Consider the following 15,863-nt stretch of genomic DNA (forward strand, 5'->3'; position numbering starts at 1 on the left):
ATCTGGGACCTCGTGCTGAGACGGCAGGAGCAGGGCTGTTCTGCGCCTTTCCAGCACCCGTCCCTGCTCCCTTCCCACAACACTAACGCTCCTCTGTCAAGGGAATCATCATCTTGTTGGCTTCATTGCATGACACAGCCACTGCCCCTGAACTGTTCCTATATATACCTGCACACACATGGCATTGGCCAGGCAGGTGGCAATTTGTTTTTCCTTTTTTAGAAAAAAAAAATGGGGAAAAGGATTTTCTTTTTTTTAATCCTCTTGGTGCAACTATATTTAATATGCCTCTCCCACACTTACTACACTCGTGGTCACAGGTTACCCCCTCACCCTCAGGAGTCCTCTAATGTGGTTCAGTTGTAGCCCTCAAATTTGCAATGTGTATTTTTCTAGGACAGTAAAGTAATCTTTCCAGATGTATTTACTTCACATGGTATAAGTTGTCTGGGCACCTCTTTGCCCTGTATCCCTTTAGAAGGAAAGTAAAGGAGGAAAACAGGACTGGGTGGAACCCACAAGCAGTCTCTTGCATTTGCCAAGCCTGCCTCCGGGTAAGTCTTAGAAAGCTGGCATTGTTCAGTGAATTCTTTTTAGAAGTTCCCTTAACTGGGTGTAGAGTAGAAGGATACAAAGCCAGGAAGGGGAAAGCAAAGCCCGCCCCACCTTCGCTGGAGCCATATCTGGTGCACACTCTGAAATAGCCACAGAGTAGGTTTAGGTTGATGGTCTCACCGAGATGAATAGGGTGCTGTGAGTTTGCATCACTGTGGGCAGCTTAGCTAGAAATGACTCAGGCCACTAGGTGTCCCTAGTGTCAGTCCCTGCTGCTGGTTGGGGAGGCTCCACTCATGGCTCTGCAGAACCTGATAGTGTGTGGTCAAGTTCATGGCTGCCTGCTGCCTGCCAGGTTCTACAGCTGTGCTGCCGCTGCTTCCATCATCCTTGAGGTGAGGGGTTCACAGATCAATGGTGAAGTACTCGGAAAAGCCTGGCACAGGCTTCCATCTTTAGGCGGTGCTGGCTGCATTTGGTGCTGAGGCAAATCATTCCACCAGGCCAAGTCAACCTGGTTTGAGCACAGAAGGCCGGTCTTATGGCAGTGTTGAAGTGCCACATCTAGGGAGACTTGGGGCTCCTGTGCTTGGACTAGAAATGATGTGGGTCTTTTGTGCGCCTGTTCATTGGGGGGAGGGGAAATAGCCTGAGTACGTAGTTTCAGAAGTAGTCCTAAATTTCTTCTCACGTTGACTTGTGGGGCCAGACTGGGCCTGCTGACTCAGAGAACTTGTATCTTTTTAAAAAGTCGAACAAGGTAGAGTGGCCATCCTGGCCAGCAGGCCACAACTGTGGTTGAAAAGAAACAGTCTTGGGTCCACAGGTATGTGGAAGCTGCTGAACCCTGAGCATTTTAGTGTGTATGTTACCCAGATGGCCTTTGCAGCACTGCCTCTGTTCTGTGGCTGGTGAGGCATCCGCGGGCCTGCCTGTGCTGGCCGGAAGAGACTGTTGGAGTCAGCCACGTTCACGGAATTCAACTCTGGCTCCTGTTCTGGGTTCTGTCTTTTGACCAGGAAAAAATAAGTTTTCATCTAAAAAGGGGAGGATGGGCCCGGTGGCGTGGCCTAGCGGCTAAAGTCCTCGCCTCGAACGCCCCGGGATCCCATATGGGTGCCGGTTCTAATCCCGGCAGCTCCACTTCCCATCCAGCTCCCTGCTTGTGGCCTGGGAAAGCAGTTGAGGACGGCCCAATGCATTGGGACACTGCACCCGCGTGGGAGACCTGGAAGAGGTTCCTGGTTCCCGGCTTCGGATCGGCGTGCATCGGCCCGTTGCGGCTCACTTGGGGAGTGAAACATCGGACGGAAGATCTTAAAATAAAAAAAAATCTTTAAAAAGGGGAGGCTACCCAGTAGGGAAAAGCTGGTGGAGTGGCAGGGCACTTAGGCTCCAGCATAATGCAGGGCCCCAGACACCAAGCTGTTCTCAGGAAATAAAGCAGAAGGCGGAGTGGGAGAAACATGGCAAGACCACAAATTGGCCTGTTGGGGAATGACTTCAGATGATCTGTTGCAACTCCGCCCTCCAGCGACATTATTGATCAATGACATTGTCTCATTTGAAGTTGTCTGTGGAAGAGATAGCACCAACGGTACCGGTTAGGTGTTGGTATAACAGGAAACCTCTGGGAAGGATTGAGAGCCCAAACTTGGGATCCAAATGTGTGCTCAGTGCTGTGGCTAAGAGCAAGGTCTCTGGGTGAGGCTGCTGCAGCAAGTGCAGGGAGTTGGTGAGCACTCTGACCATTGCGTGTCCACGGCTCCATATCTGTCAGACCATGAGAAATATGGTCTGAGGCTGGGCATGGCAGAAAGGGACTTTCCAGGGTGGCCAGAGGGTCTTTAGTCTTCCTTTGCCCAACTGAGGAGGAAGCCAAGCCACTGAGCTCCCATGCCTTGTTAGGAGAGGTGGTGCCAAGGACGCGCTACTCGGAGAAGACATGGGACACTGCTTGATCCTACACTTTGGGCCCCTGGCAAGACAGGTAAATAAATGGCCCATTCTGGCTGCTCCATTTCCGTGAACATGAAAATGTTCGGATGTGCACAACCACTGCCAGATGCCAAGGAGGTGGGGCTGCTTCCTTCCAGGAGCTGACCTGTTCAGGGACCGGAAATAAAGGGTGTAAGAAGTGCAAGGGCTGCCACACGGAAAGTGGTGTGTTCAATTCCCGCTGCACACAAGGACTGGCTGATGATTACCGATCGAGGAATCGGGCGAGGCGATATGTAGGCAATCCTTGCATTTAGTGCTTGCCAGGGGCTGGCCATGCTTGGAGACGCTTTAAGTGCCTAACACCCATGGTCTTACTGAATACTTCTAGAACTCAGTACACCACCTACTAATCTCTCCCAGAGCAAGTCCTTTTTTGGATTGGATGAACTGAGGCAAAAACACTGACTTGACCTGCCAAAGGTCAAGGGGTTAGTTCAGGGACTCACAGTCCTTTGGCATACCTCTCCTGTGCACCTGCCAGATTTGAGGATCTGGGGGCTGGGGAATAGAACATTCCGAAGAAAAAAGATTATGTAAGAAAAGACCAGTGGGGCCCGGCATGATAGTAAAGTCCTTGCCTTGCATGTGCGGGGATCCCATATGGTTGCCGGTTCCAATCCCAGTGGCCCCGCCTCCCATCCAGCTCCTTGCTTGTGGCCTGGGAAAGCAGTCGAAGATGGCCCAAAGCCTTGAGACCCTGCACCCACGTGAGAGACCAGGAAGAGGATCTGGGCTCCTGGCTTTGGATCAGAAGATCTTCCTCTCTGTCTCTCCTCCTCTCTATATATCTGCCTTTCCAATAAAAATAAATCTGAAAAGAAAAAGACCACTGTGAACTGATTTCTGGTTCTTGACCAGAAGGCAGGCAGGAAGAGTTAATGGCAGTGCCTGCAAGGCCTGCTCCCTTAGGGAAAGGGAGGCTCTTGAAAGTCTGAAGTAGACAAGTGGTGGTGGGAACTGAGTGTGTATCTTAGAATGAAGAGGGGAATTCCAGGTGGTGGCTGCTGTGGTGTCCAGGAGGGGCAGGACCAAGGAGTTGATGAGAGGGAGTTTGGTGGATGAGCTTTTGAGGTAGTCTGTTTCAAAAAGTGACTGCACACAGTTGTCCGGCAGTGTTGCCTGTGCTGCCTCCTTGGAGGAAAAGTGGTTAGCCCGAGGAGGGACATTCAGGCAGCAGTTGTGCCGTCAGCATCACAAGAACACCACACTATAGAAACAGCAGCCATAGAGTGGCCATTAGTAAGATCCCAGAACTTGGGAAATCACTACCCGGTGTTCTCCACAGGAGCCCTCTAACAAGGACCCTCACACTCCAAGGTCTTTTCCTCTACTACTGCTGGATTTCTACATCTGGATGACTGAATCTTTTCTACACCTGTGAAATTCATGACTGCAACATGCGCACTGGGGGAGCCCCAGGCCAGTCCAGGAATCCCTTGGGATCCTGAGTTACGCTGACTTGATGTGAAGATTTCCCAGCTGGAATATGGGGCCAAGCCAAGTGCCATCCCTATCCTCCAACCCCCCCCCCCAACCTTGGTCTCTTCTGTGCAGTGGGGAGCTAATACCTACCTCACTCAATTGCAGTCAGGATGAAAGATGGCTTCCTTAAGGCGCCTCCAGTGCTCAGTCGCATCCCACCCCCATCGCAGGAGCTATATTTGGCTGTTGTCTCCCGGACTCTGGATATAACTGTGACTCAACTCCCGTTTTCACAGATGCTGCTGCTAAATAAGGGCCCCGGGAGGATGGAGTGTGAGGCGGGTCCTGGCACTGGAGCCCGGTTAGGGGGTAGGAGAGGAGGCTGCCTGCTGACCGCACCCCTGCCCCTGGCTACGCGCGCTCTCACGTTTTCGCGTTACGGTTGCCGCTACACTCACCTGCTTTCCCCAAGACAGACTTACTTCTGGCCTCTGTGGTGACAAAGTGGGGAGGGGGTTAGGGGTGTAGCCGAAGAAAGGGCAGAGTTTTGCAAAAGATAAGGGCAAGATAGAGAACTCCACTGGGCCTGGGAGTGAGTGGGCCATGAGAGAACTCCCCAGGAAGATGGCCACGTGGAGTTCCTGGGCCCATCCCCAGTACCTGGCCATACAGGCTACCACTGCTGGCCCACAGACCTCTGAGCGTGGATCAGCCTGCAGGCCCACCCAGTGTTTGGCACCAAGTAAGATCCCAGGGACCACCTCCTGGTTCTGGAACCAGGAACAAGCCAGAATGATAGACAGTTCTCCCTGGGTAGCAGGATAGAGACTTGGTCTCATGTGTTTGATGAAAATAAATGTATTCCCACCCTGATGGCAGTAGCCTAGCAGCTAAAGTCCTCACCTTGCACACACCGGGATCCCATATGGGTGCTCGTTCATATCCCTGCAGCCCTGCTTCCCATCCAGTTCCCTGCTTGTGGCCTGGGAAAGGAGTTGAGGATGGCCCAAAGCCTTGTGACCCTGCACCTGCATGGGAGACCCAGAAGAAGTTCCTGGTTCCTGGCTCTGGATCGTCACAGCCCTGGCTGTTGCAGCCGCTCGGGAAGTGAATTAACAGAAGATCTTCCTCTCTATCTCTTCCTCTGTATATCTAACTTTCTAATAAAAAATTTTAAAATAAAATATTCTTAAAAAAAGAAATGTATTCCACCCTTAATCCTGTGGTTGCAAATCCATTCCTGGTCCTGTACCTCTCACTGGCCCGCTCTGACCTGTGCCAGGACCCATGCCCTTGGCTAGGCTCTTTTCCTTTGAACAGATGGAGACAGAATGGTCGTCACCTCTGCTGCCTCTGGTTTGAAGACTGTACCAGAGGGGCTACGTGGCCTGTGCAGGTTGGTGGAGCAGTGAGCAGCAGACCAGGACTTGTCTGGTTACAGGCTCCAAGCCTGGGCTCTGGTGCCAGGCTGCGTTGCTTCACCAGCCAGGCAGCTCTGGACAATCCACTGGAGCTATTTGTGTCCCAACTGGGGAACCTACCAAGCAGGTGTAACACTAGCATCTGCTTCACAGAGTGTGAGGACTGAGGTCGGCAGAGCGCGCCCCTCTGCAGCGCTGGCTGCCGGGCTAGGCCCTGGTCCAACACGCTGTCTCACCTACACCTGACCTTTCAGGCGGCCTCACCGAGAAAGACCCTCGCCTTTACCATGTCAGCCAGTAATGGAGCTAGGCTGATGGCACACCCCCAGGGTGAAAGGTCTGGCTGGCTAGCAGAGGTCCGTGGCCCCACACCCTTCCCAGATGGGAGAGCTGTAAACAGGACCTTCCCCTTCACCCTCAGATCCCAAAATAACCCGTGTGCCCTCACACTGCCCTGCTGGCAGGCTGCAGGATGAGTAAGGTACCACTTACAGATAACGTGGCCTTCCTGGCTGCCCCCATCAGCTGGGCAGGGCTCCCAAGGCCAGGCCCTGGCTGCCTGGGGCTGCTGCTGTTCCCACAGCTACAAGGATGCCCGAGCAGGGGCTGCTTCCAGATGCCACCCAAGGCAGCCTAGCCACAGCCCCTCCCTTTCCGCAGCTTTGTCAGGCCATCCTGGGCCCTCCACAGGTGGGGAAGCCTGACATTCTGTCAGAGGCACCCCTGCAAAGGCACAGTTGGAACCCTCCCAGGAAGGGGCTGGCACTGTTGCATAACAGGCACAGCCGCCACCTGCAACACCGGCATCCCATATGGGCATCGGTTTAATTCCCAGCTGGTCCACTCCTGATATCCATCCCCTCGCTAATGTATGTGGGAAAGAGCAGAGGACGGCCCAAGTGTTGGAGGCCCTGCCACCCTTTTGGGAGACCCACAAGAAGATCCATTGTCGCCATCTGGAGAGGGAACCAGTGGGTGGAAGTTATCTGTCTCTAAATAAATCAAGCTTTTAAAATCAAAACAAAACCCTTCCAGGCAGGGCACTCCTTCCTACCAGTAGCCTGGCTGTTCCCCTCCCCCAGCCCCTGTCCTGTGCCCCTCCCCTCCAGGAGAACAAACCCGAGCCAGTCTTTCATCTGTGGCAGGAAAGATGAAAGCAAGAGCGCTGTCATCTAGGAGACGTTTGCTTGTTCTCCGGCTGTGGGACCAAGGAGACCTGGATTCCTGCAGGCAAGGACAGTCCATGTGTCCCAGGCTCCCAAGGGAGGCTGGGCTGGGACAAGAGAAGGCAGAGCAGCCTAGCATGGGCTGACTGACCAGAAACAGGAAGGAGGATCTCCAAGGGCTTTGGCATGCCCAGGCCAGCCACTGGCCACTCAGGTATGAGCACGGAAGGGTGGCATTCTGGTCCAGCAAGTGACGCCACTTCTCGGGACACCCAGCCCCCACGTCAGAGTGTCCAGTTGCAGTTTGGGCACATCAGCTTCTGAGCCAGCTTCCTGCTGCATCCTGGGAGGCAGCTGTTGACAACTCTGGGACTTCTGGGTCCCAGCTGCCTGGGTGGGAGAACCAGAGGAGCTCCTGGTTCCTGCCTGGCCCAGTTCTGGCACCCTGACAGTTGTGGAATGGGAGATATTCATGTATGTCTGTTTTTCAAAGAAATCGGCTTTTAAAAGGATAATACAGTGCAGCCAGGGGCAGTGGGGCCCTGAATTGCTCATTCTGCCTGGGAAGGAGGTGACTTAGTAGCACTTGCCAGTCCTACACCAGGCCCACCCCTCTTCCAACATCCCCCCCACACACTTTTTTTTGAGTCTATTTAAAACTCTATTTGAAAGAGTTACAGAAAAAAACAAGGAGAGACAGAGATCATCCCTCTGCTGGCTCACTCCCCCAAATGGCCACAATGACTGGAGCTGAGTCAATCCGAAGCCAGGAGCTTATTCCTGGTCTCCCACGTGGGTGCAGAGCCCACAAAGCCTTGGACCATTCTCTGCTGCTTTCCCAGGTCATGGGCAGGGAGCTAGATGGGAAATGGAGCAGCCGGGACACGAACCGGTACCTATATGGGATGTCGGCCCTCACTCTACCAGAGCACCACTCATCGGAGACGTTCCTTATGGCAGTCATAACACTGCATTGTAGGCAAGTGATAGAGCTTAAGACCCCGGGTATGGAAGCCAGGAAAGCCTGACTTTGCCTCCCAGAAGCGTGAGTTATGGGGTTCAATTCTTCTAACTTCCATTCCCACCCTGTGCCATGCAGTGGGCACCTGTGCAATGTCAGGGGCTGAGTTAGCCCCTTCTCTGTCTCATGTTGCACATTGTGCGTTGCCCTTGCTGGGGGCCACTCTGCCTGGGAAAAGGGTGTCTCAGGTCCTAGCCCCTTCTCTCCCAGCCTCAGTGACCCCTGGGGTGACATGGCTGGGCTCAGCCCCCATGCCAAGCTTCCAGCACCTTCTGCTAAGACGCACCTGTTCCCCCCTCTGGCCTGGTCTAGTCCCCTCTCAGCCCATGGACTGAAAAGTTTCCGTGGAGTTTTGCAATTTAGAGACATCCTAATGTTGGAGCCAGCTGGGTGTCATGATGCGCCACAAGGGGTCAGCCAGGACTCTGGGCTGACTGGAGAGAACAAAGGGAAAGGCAGGGGACACCACGAACAGGGAGGAGTTTGACGAGGCCTGCATTTGCTCGGTTTTGGTTTTTCCCCACTGGAAATTCCACTGTCCTGAGGCAACTGGCAAGGAGGGAGGGACAGCAGGCACTCAGGACAAGGGGTCGCAACAGACAGCTGGTGGGGGTTGGGAGGGGAGCGTTCAGCTAACAATGACCAAGACTCATAGCTGGGGCTGGGGAGCGCCCGGTGCTCTCTGCCCTTCCCAAGGCTCGAGGAGTGGAAAGAGCAGATGGACAACAATGAGTACCCGGGCAGGCATGGCCTACTGAGATGTGCCTCAATCCCCCCAGCCACTGTGTGTTTTTACCATGTCCAGCCTAGGAATATATTCACGCCCACATGTCACACCACCAGCAAAACCTCCTGGGGGAGCCTGTCTTCTTCCCTGGGGTGGTCACACCCATGGCCCAGAGGCAGGCTGAAGCAGCACCTCCAACTGTCCTCCTCTAACCCACTGAAGTCCTACTGGGCTTCTCTGACGGCCCTGGCTCCCCTACCCCAGGCCCACCCACCCATCTGCTGTTGGGGTCTGGCTTAGAATTCTGAGGAACTCCTGCTTGCCTCTTGCCACATCCAAGCCTCAACATTTGTGAAATGGGATTACTGGGAACACAGGTCATCTTGGTGTCCAGCAAGGCAGGTGTGGCAAGTGCAGGGAGCATGGAAAGGACTCTATGAGGCTGGACACAAAGGGTAACTTGTATGTGTCCCCCTGGCTTGCCAGGTAGCTCCCAGTCAGGGATCCCTGCTTGGCTTCCAAGCCACCATATCCCAACCACAAACCACCCTGACTTCCCCATCCCCAGGAGGGGCGACTCCCGTGGCAGGGTGAGGGGCTTCCATTCACCACAAATCCATGAAGGCCGCTGGTGGGGTTGCCCAGTCTCCAGTGGCACAGCTGCCCGGTATCGTCCACCGTTGCCTTCCCCAAGCCTACTTGCGCCTCCAGCAGCCGAGCTGTGACCGGATGGGCCCCAGGTGGCCACAGTGGCCTGCCGCCCGCCAGCACTAACTACTCAGAGGGGGAAGGGGCCGTCTCCAGGAGCCAGTGCAGCTGGCAATGTCCAGAGCTGTGGGCACGGCTGGGACAAAGCCTCTCTGAACTGCTCTGAACTGCCTCTCAATGGGTGCCTGTGTTCTGGGGATGAGGGCGGGGTGGCTCCCCATCTCTCCCCTGATCCTTCCCCACTCCACCCCTGCCTCCACCTCCGCCCAGGCAGGCCAGCCCCGGGCTGGATGCTTGGGGCACGCGATGGCCCGCCAAGGGGAAAGTCCAGCAGTGCCCATCCGGGGCTGACCCAGCGTCTGGGATTTGGGATGTGGTACCATGGGCAGGGCTGTCTGGGACCCCGGATCCTAATTGGCTCCAGGCCGGGGTGGGGGCGGGCTCAGGCCCGAGCCAGGCCTTCCCCCAAGCCCCGTCCCACAGCTCCCAGCTGTCTGCCCCGCGCGTGGGGCGGGGAGCCGCGTGGGAGTCGCGGGTGGGTGGGCCCTGGGCGGGGCGCGGCGCCTGATCCCGCCCCCGGAGGAGGCGGGCGAGCCGCGGAGCCTGGCCGCGGGCTGGGCCCGCCGCAGCTGCCGGCCGCCGGCTCGCTCCTGCGGCCCCTCGCCCCGCGGCCCGCCCTGGCCGCGCCCAGCCCCCCGCCATGCCGCCCGCGGGGCTCCGCGGGGCTGCGCCGCCGCTCGCCGCGCTCGCGCTCCTGGCGCTGGGCGCTCCGCTGGGTAAGGGAACGGGGCAGAGAGGGGAGGCTCCCCGGAGACCCCGAGTCCGAGTGTGTGTATGGGTGGGTGAGAGGGACGCTTGGGGTTTGGGTCGCGGGAAGCTGACCTCTGGGGCTCGGGGTCAGCCCATGGGAAAGTCGTCTGGGATCCCTTGGAAGCGGAGATCCCCGCAAAGTGGGGATGGGGAGCTGGCGGGCTTGGGTCGCGCCCCGGGGGCGTGGGGCCTGGAGACCACTGGGCACCCACCCCTGCCCGCAGCGCTGGCCGGCGAGGACTGCCTGTGGTACCTGGACCGGAACGGCTCCTGGCATCCGGGCTTTGACTGCGAGTTCTTCACCTTCTGCTGCGGGACCTGCTACCACCGCTACTGCTGCAGGGACCTGACCTTGCTTATCACCGAGCGACAGCAGAAGCACTGTCTGGCTTTCAGGTGGGTGCCGCTTCTACCCCTCCTCCCTCTCTTCCCCCGTCCCAGGCTCCCCAGCCTGGCCGCAGAGCTGGGTGGTCAGAGTTCAGGAGGTCCATCCTGGTGGGCTGGGGCTGGACCCAGTGTTCCAGCCCCTCCAGGGGGTCCCCTGCTCTGGAGGAGCTGGCTGGGTTACGCAGGGCAGGTGTGGAGTTAGCCTGATCACAGTGTGGGCCCTTACCTGGGAGGTTCCTCCCATGGTCATACTCTTGGGGAAGATACTGGTCCCCCTCAACCATGGTCTCCTTTCCAGAAAGGAGGAGCGGGTGTTGCCCAGATGGGTGGCTTTCAAACTTCTTTCCCGAGGGACCTGCTGATAGCGAGCTAAGGCAGATACAAGGCATCTGGCTGCTAGAAGGGAGTGGGGGATGCAATGGCTCTGGGTGATTCTGCAGGCGCCGTGCATGGCTGACGTGTTGTGAGTGGAATCAGTTAAGTTGTGGGTGCAAAAGCAACGGGGGGGGGGGGGGGAGGAAGCACTACAAATCCCGGCATGCCCCATGCCCAGGCAGCCAGGCAGCATAGCACTCTGGGAGATGGAGGTCCCCAAAATAAGCACAGGCCCTGGGCAGGGCCCCACAATGGCCCCAAGTCCCAACCTTCTGTGGCCCTCTGCTGGCCAGGAGTTGGAGCCAACTTCAGTCTTGGGTGGGGAGAGGGTTAAGGCCCTGGTCTTTGTCTCCAGCCCCAAGACCATAGCTGGCATCGCCTCGGCTGTGATTCTCTTCGTGGCTGTGGTCGCCACTACCATCTGCTGCTTCCTCTGCTCCTGTTGCTACCTGTATCGCCGCCGCCAGCAGCTCCAGAGCCCGTTTGAAGGTACACAGCATCCTGGACCAGCTGGGTCCCAAGAAGGGCTGGGCTGAGCCCCAGCTAGTGGGCATCATGGCATCCCAGGGTGGATGCATTTGGCAGCAGCAGCCCTTCTGCAGTAGACATACAGGCTGGTGAGCTCAGGGATACTTGGGTGTGCGTGTCCATGTGTGTACACACACAGAACATTCAGAGGTACAGGACAGCTCAGACTGCTGTACACAGCAGGTGCATGTATGCACGTGTGTCCTAGCAAGTGCGCGGGATGGAGTCCACAGTATCCAACCGGGACGTGTGTCTACTCTAGCCCAATCCTAGAGACACCACTTGGGGGAGGGGTATAGGAAAGGAGGCTGGCTGGTGGCAGATGCCCCTCTGGTGTCAGCTCTTCTGCATTACAAAACACCAACCCTGCAGCCACCACAGCCTTACCATAGGGGGACATTTCCCGGGCCATGCTCTCTGGCTGGACATCGCAGGGTCACACATGCAGCTCTCTGCTCAGCTCTGCCAGGGGCCAGTCCCCCTGGGAGCCCACCTGGGAAAAGGGATGGGCTTCTGGCCTCTGAATGCTCACCCTTGTGTTCCACCCAGGCCAGGAGATTCCTATGACGGGCATCCCCGTGCAGCCCGTGTACCCATACCCCCAGGACCCCAAAGCTGGCCCCGCAGCCCCACAGCCTGGATTCATGTACCCCCCGAGTGGGCCTACTCCCCAGTATCCACTCTACCCGGCTGGGCCCCCCATCTACAACCCTGCAGGTAAGTGAGCTCCTGTAGCCCCCAGCTGTGCCCTGTCCGGCTTCCCTCTTGCACCTCAGGCGCCCTCCACCCCTGGCTGAGACCCTGCAGGCTCCTCTTCCCCACCGATCCTGCATAGCCTGGGTGAGGGGCTATGTCCTGCCCCACTGACTTCTCCCTTTCTCCTTGGCTTTCAGCCCCTCCCCCCTATATGCCACCACAGCCCTCCTACCCCGGAGCCTGAGGAGCCAGCCTGTGTCCTGCTGCCCCGTCCATGTTGCCAGCTTTGGGGGCGCCCCATTGTGTACTGGTAGCTGGCTCTGGGGGTGGGCAGACAAAGCCCGGGCCTACTGGGGACAGTACAACTGGAGGCAAGTACAACAGAAGCTGAACTGGAACTAGGCCAGGAGTGGGGGGATGGGGAGGGTTTGGGATTCCCGGGGACATCTTGACTGGGCAACGGAGGAGGATGCCAACCCGGGCCACAGCCCCTGCTTTCACCATCCCAACCAGGAAGGCTGGGGTCCTTCCTGTTTGTCGGCTCCAGGCTGGGATGGAGGTGGGGAGAGGGCGCCACCAAAAGCCGTCTGTGGCTGTCCTCTCTGGCTGCCCCTTGGGCCTGCGAGATTAAAGCTGTAACATGTTACTCATGTTGGTCAAGTCATTGGGCCCGTACACACCTCCCAAGCAGCATTACTTTCAACGGGGCCCAGACCGCTGCCTTCTCCACACCGCAATGCGGGGCCAGCACCGCCCGGGCTGGTTCCAGCACCGCCCTGGACGGTCCCAGGCAGGACTAGCCTGGCTGAAGGCTCCTCTGGCTGATTGCTGCGCCTAGGAGGCCAACTGAGCAGCAGAGCTCATTGCATTACCAGAACTCCCCGCTAGGGGTCAGGCCCCTGTGACAACTTAGCTGAGTTGCACCCCCACTGCCTTCTGTCCCACCTCCCACCTCATGTCCTCATTTGCCAAGTGGGAATAACGGCCTGAGAGTGAATTATAATGCCAGGAATACTGTCAGTCCTGGGGTATCTGGGACCAGACACCAATGGAGAACTGGCCCGACTGAGAGACTGACCGGAGCCAGGGCTTCTACCAACTGCTCAGACCTTCAGGGGACCCTCAGATGCCAGCTCCCCCAGACCCACACCTGCGCCTCCCAGGAGCCACAGGGAAGGGCGTGACCTCCGCTCGCCTCCTCCCACAAGTCTTGCCTCTCCCCCCAGAGCCAGCTCCCTTCCTCTTGCTCTCTGGGGTTGCCATCCCTGCACTCTCAGGACTTGTGAAAGATCCAGGCAAGGACATTGTTCACCTTTTTTTTTAATGTTGACCATTTTTGTTTATTGTTTGAAAAGCATACACACATACACACACACACACACACTATCCATCTGTTAGTTCACTCCTCAAATGCCCACAACAGCTGGGCCAAAGCCCAGCGTCTATGCGGGCGGCAGGGACCCAAGCATCTGGGTTGTCACTTGTTGCAGTGAGGCCAGGATTTGCACCTGGACACGCCCATGTGGGCTACAGGTGTCAGAGCAGTGCCTTCCCGCTGTTCCAGTGCCTGCCTGATTTTTTTACTTCTAGAGAAGCTGCACCAGCTCGTTTGGCATGCCACCCCAAGCCCAGTCTCCTCCTCCAAGCACCCCTACCACTTGGCTGTCCTATGTGCGTATCCCATGGCAGCCCTGGGCTTTGCCCTCCTGCTTGTCAATACTGTGGTTCTGCATTGGCCACGTCACCCACAGTGTCGGAGGGTGGGGTGGTCACAGAGGACTGTCTTAGAGGCAGGCTGTCCGGGTCCAGGCTTGGGTTAGAGGCAGACACTCCCATGGGTGAACTCTGCCCCCCTTCTCCAAACTCCCAGGTTTCTCTGGCCTGGGAAACTAGCCAGTGTGGTCAGCCTCTGCCGCATGCAGGGGAGGCTTTCTGGGCAATGACACACAGGTACGTGTGCTGGGCTGGGTTAGTTACTATGAGCCTGAACTACAACCCTGGGGGTGGGGTGCAGTGCCTACAGGCCAGGGGAGAAGGCAGGTGCGCTCCAGCTGGAGCCGCAGTTGGGACGGTGTGGGGGAGCTCCAGTCCTGTCGATAAAGGGTACAGCACTGGAAGTAAGGAGGGGGCCCTGGCCAGTAGGGATAGGGAAGGGGGCAGGCTCCCCACAGAGTCACAGTAGGCAGGGCTACCTTGTTCCTCCCCCTGGAAACTGGCCAGGCACCCAACAAGGCCAGACAGGGGTATGCAGGAGAGACAGGGTCCCTCCTGTGGCGGGAGGGACCACCACACACCGCAAAGGGGTTCTGTGAGGCCTGGATGGCGAGATGGGGTACCTGCTGGGTGTGGGGCCAGGCATAGGGCGTGGGGGGGGAGTGGGAAGGCAAGGCTCCCTGGGGGGTTGCCGAAAGGGGGAAGTCACAGGAGGCAGAGGGGATCAGGAGGGGTGGGGAAAGGAGCCGAAGAGCCGCGCCCTCCTCACCGTGTGCTAGGGTGACGTCACCGCGCGAAGCGGACTCTGCAAGGCGGAGACCGGACTCCGCCCCCGGGGCTGCCGCCCCTCGCTGCCCTGCCAGTGAGCTCCGGCCACTGCGAGGACGGCCGCTGCCTCGGCTGTCCTCCGCGCCACCGCTCACGGCTCCTGGCGCGCCACGGCCAGGCTCCGCGGGACGGGGAAGAGCCGGGACGTGGGGTGCCAGGCTGGCGACTCGGGTTGCGATCACGTCCACCCGGACGCGTCATTTGCTGTCTTTGAACCCGGCGTCGCTTCCCAGCCCCCGCCTCCAGGAACTCAGGGGCTGGGCGAGGACGGTGTTTTCCCCGCCGGGTTTTGGGGTGGGAAGCGGAGTCTGTGAGTGCCGGTGCGGGAGGTGGGCAGTAGGGCGGTGGCAGGGGCGGGGTGCGGAACCGTTTCCCCGCTCCGCCGGCGTCCTTCTGGGGTGGGGCAGGCGCCTGTCAGCTCTCGCCTCCCGGCTCCCTCCGCGCCGCCTCCAGGGAGCGCTGCGCTCCCGCCTCAGGTTCACTTGAGCTTGCGAGAGGGGCGATGATGTCATGCCTGCCGGGACCTGCGAGTCCCTGGAGTGCCAGCCAGCCCGGGAACGAGCGGCCCTGCTTGCTCCCTGCTGCTTGGGAGCAGTAGGGAGCAGTAGGGAGTGGCTTCTTCTCGCTAGCTAAATCCTGCTTAGAAGTTGACACCAGGGCTTCCTTCCTCAGGTGCCAGATCCCCATGGAGCCCTGCGATTGGGGATCTGCGAGCCTCCCCCTGGTTACCCAGTCTGGGAAAAGGGCGGCTCTCGAGGCTAAAGCCCTGAGCTCTGCCAACACCTTCTGTGTGACACGGGCCAGCAAGATCCTCCTCTTCAGCTCTTCTCGGCCTGACTCAGGTCCTGGGATGACAGGCAGTGGGTGGAGGCACCCTGAGTTTTCTGATCCCCATCCCAGAATATCCCACCATCAGGATTTATCCAGAACTCCTAGCAAGAGCTCACCGTGCCGCTCACTCCAAGATGGCCAAAGCAACCTGCCAGGGGCCCAGAGGATCGTGGCAGCTCCGCCGTGCTGCTGTGTGCACAAGTTCCTGACACGCCGTGACTGAGCTGGCAGCCACAGGGAAGCTGCAGCTGGGCAGGAAGCAAAGCAGGAGTTGGGGTGGGGTCTTTTGGGGATGATGGGATGAGCAGGCACCCCCACTTCTCTGCCTGCTGCCCGCCTGGTTCCAAGCCTGTGGTTGCAGAGTCGTGGAATGAGCATTTTGGAAATGCCTAATACAGGCAACCCTGGGGCCCTGGACTTTACTCTGCCTGTCACCCCTGAGGACAGCTCTGGCTGGAGACCCCAGGTAGCAAGAGGGGTTGGGGACAAGCCCTGGTTCCCAGCGCATGGATAGCCAAGCTGGGGCGGAGGGTGGCCATCTTGCTGCTCTTTCCATGGACATAGATTTCACTTCATGGTCAACTTGGAAGGCACAACAGGAAGCTGGGGCTTTTGGATGGCCCCTGGGTGAGCATCAGCCCCGGGGGCCCAGTAAAGAGGTGAAGCCCAGCCCA

General features: G+C 58.1%; 1 protein-coding gene across 1 annotated transcript; it reads left to right on the forward strand.

The window, feature by feature from the left end:
- The first annotated feature begins 9,556 nt into the window (after nt 1-9,556).
- On the forward strand, nt 9,557-12,463 carry SHISA4 (shisa family member 4). Its single transcript, XM_058669007.1, has 5 exons — nt 9,557-9,797; nt 10,056-10,227; nt 10,949-11,082; nt 11,671-11,838; nt 12,015-12,463. The coding sequence occupies exons 1-5, from the start codon at nt 9,722-9,724 to the stop codon at nt 12,059-12,061; spliced, it is 597 nt and encodes a 198-aa protein (XP_058524990.1). The 5' UTR covers nt 9,557-9,721; the 3' UTR covers nt 12,062-12,463.
- The last annotated feature ends 3,400 nt before the right edge of the window (nt 12,464-15,863 follow it).

This window comes from Ochotona princeps, chromosome 10, assembly GCF_030435755.1.
Source record: "Ochotona princeps isolate mOchPri1 chromosome 10, mOchPri1.hap1, whole genome shotgun sequence".
Classification (NCBI taxonomy): domain Eukaryota; kingdom Metazoa; phylum Chordata; class Mammalia; order Lagomorpha; family Ochotonidae; genus Ochotona; species Ochotona princeps.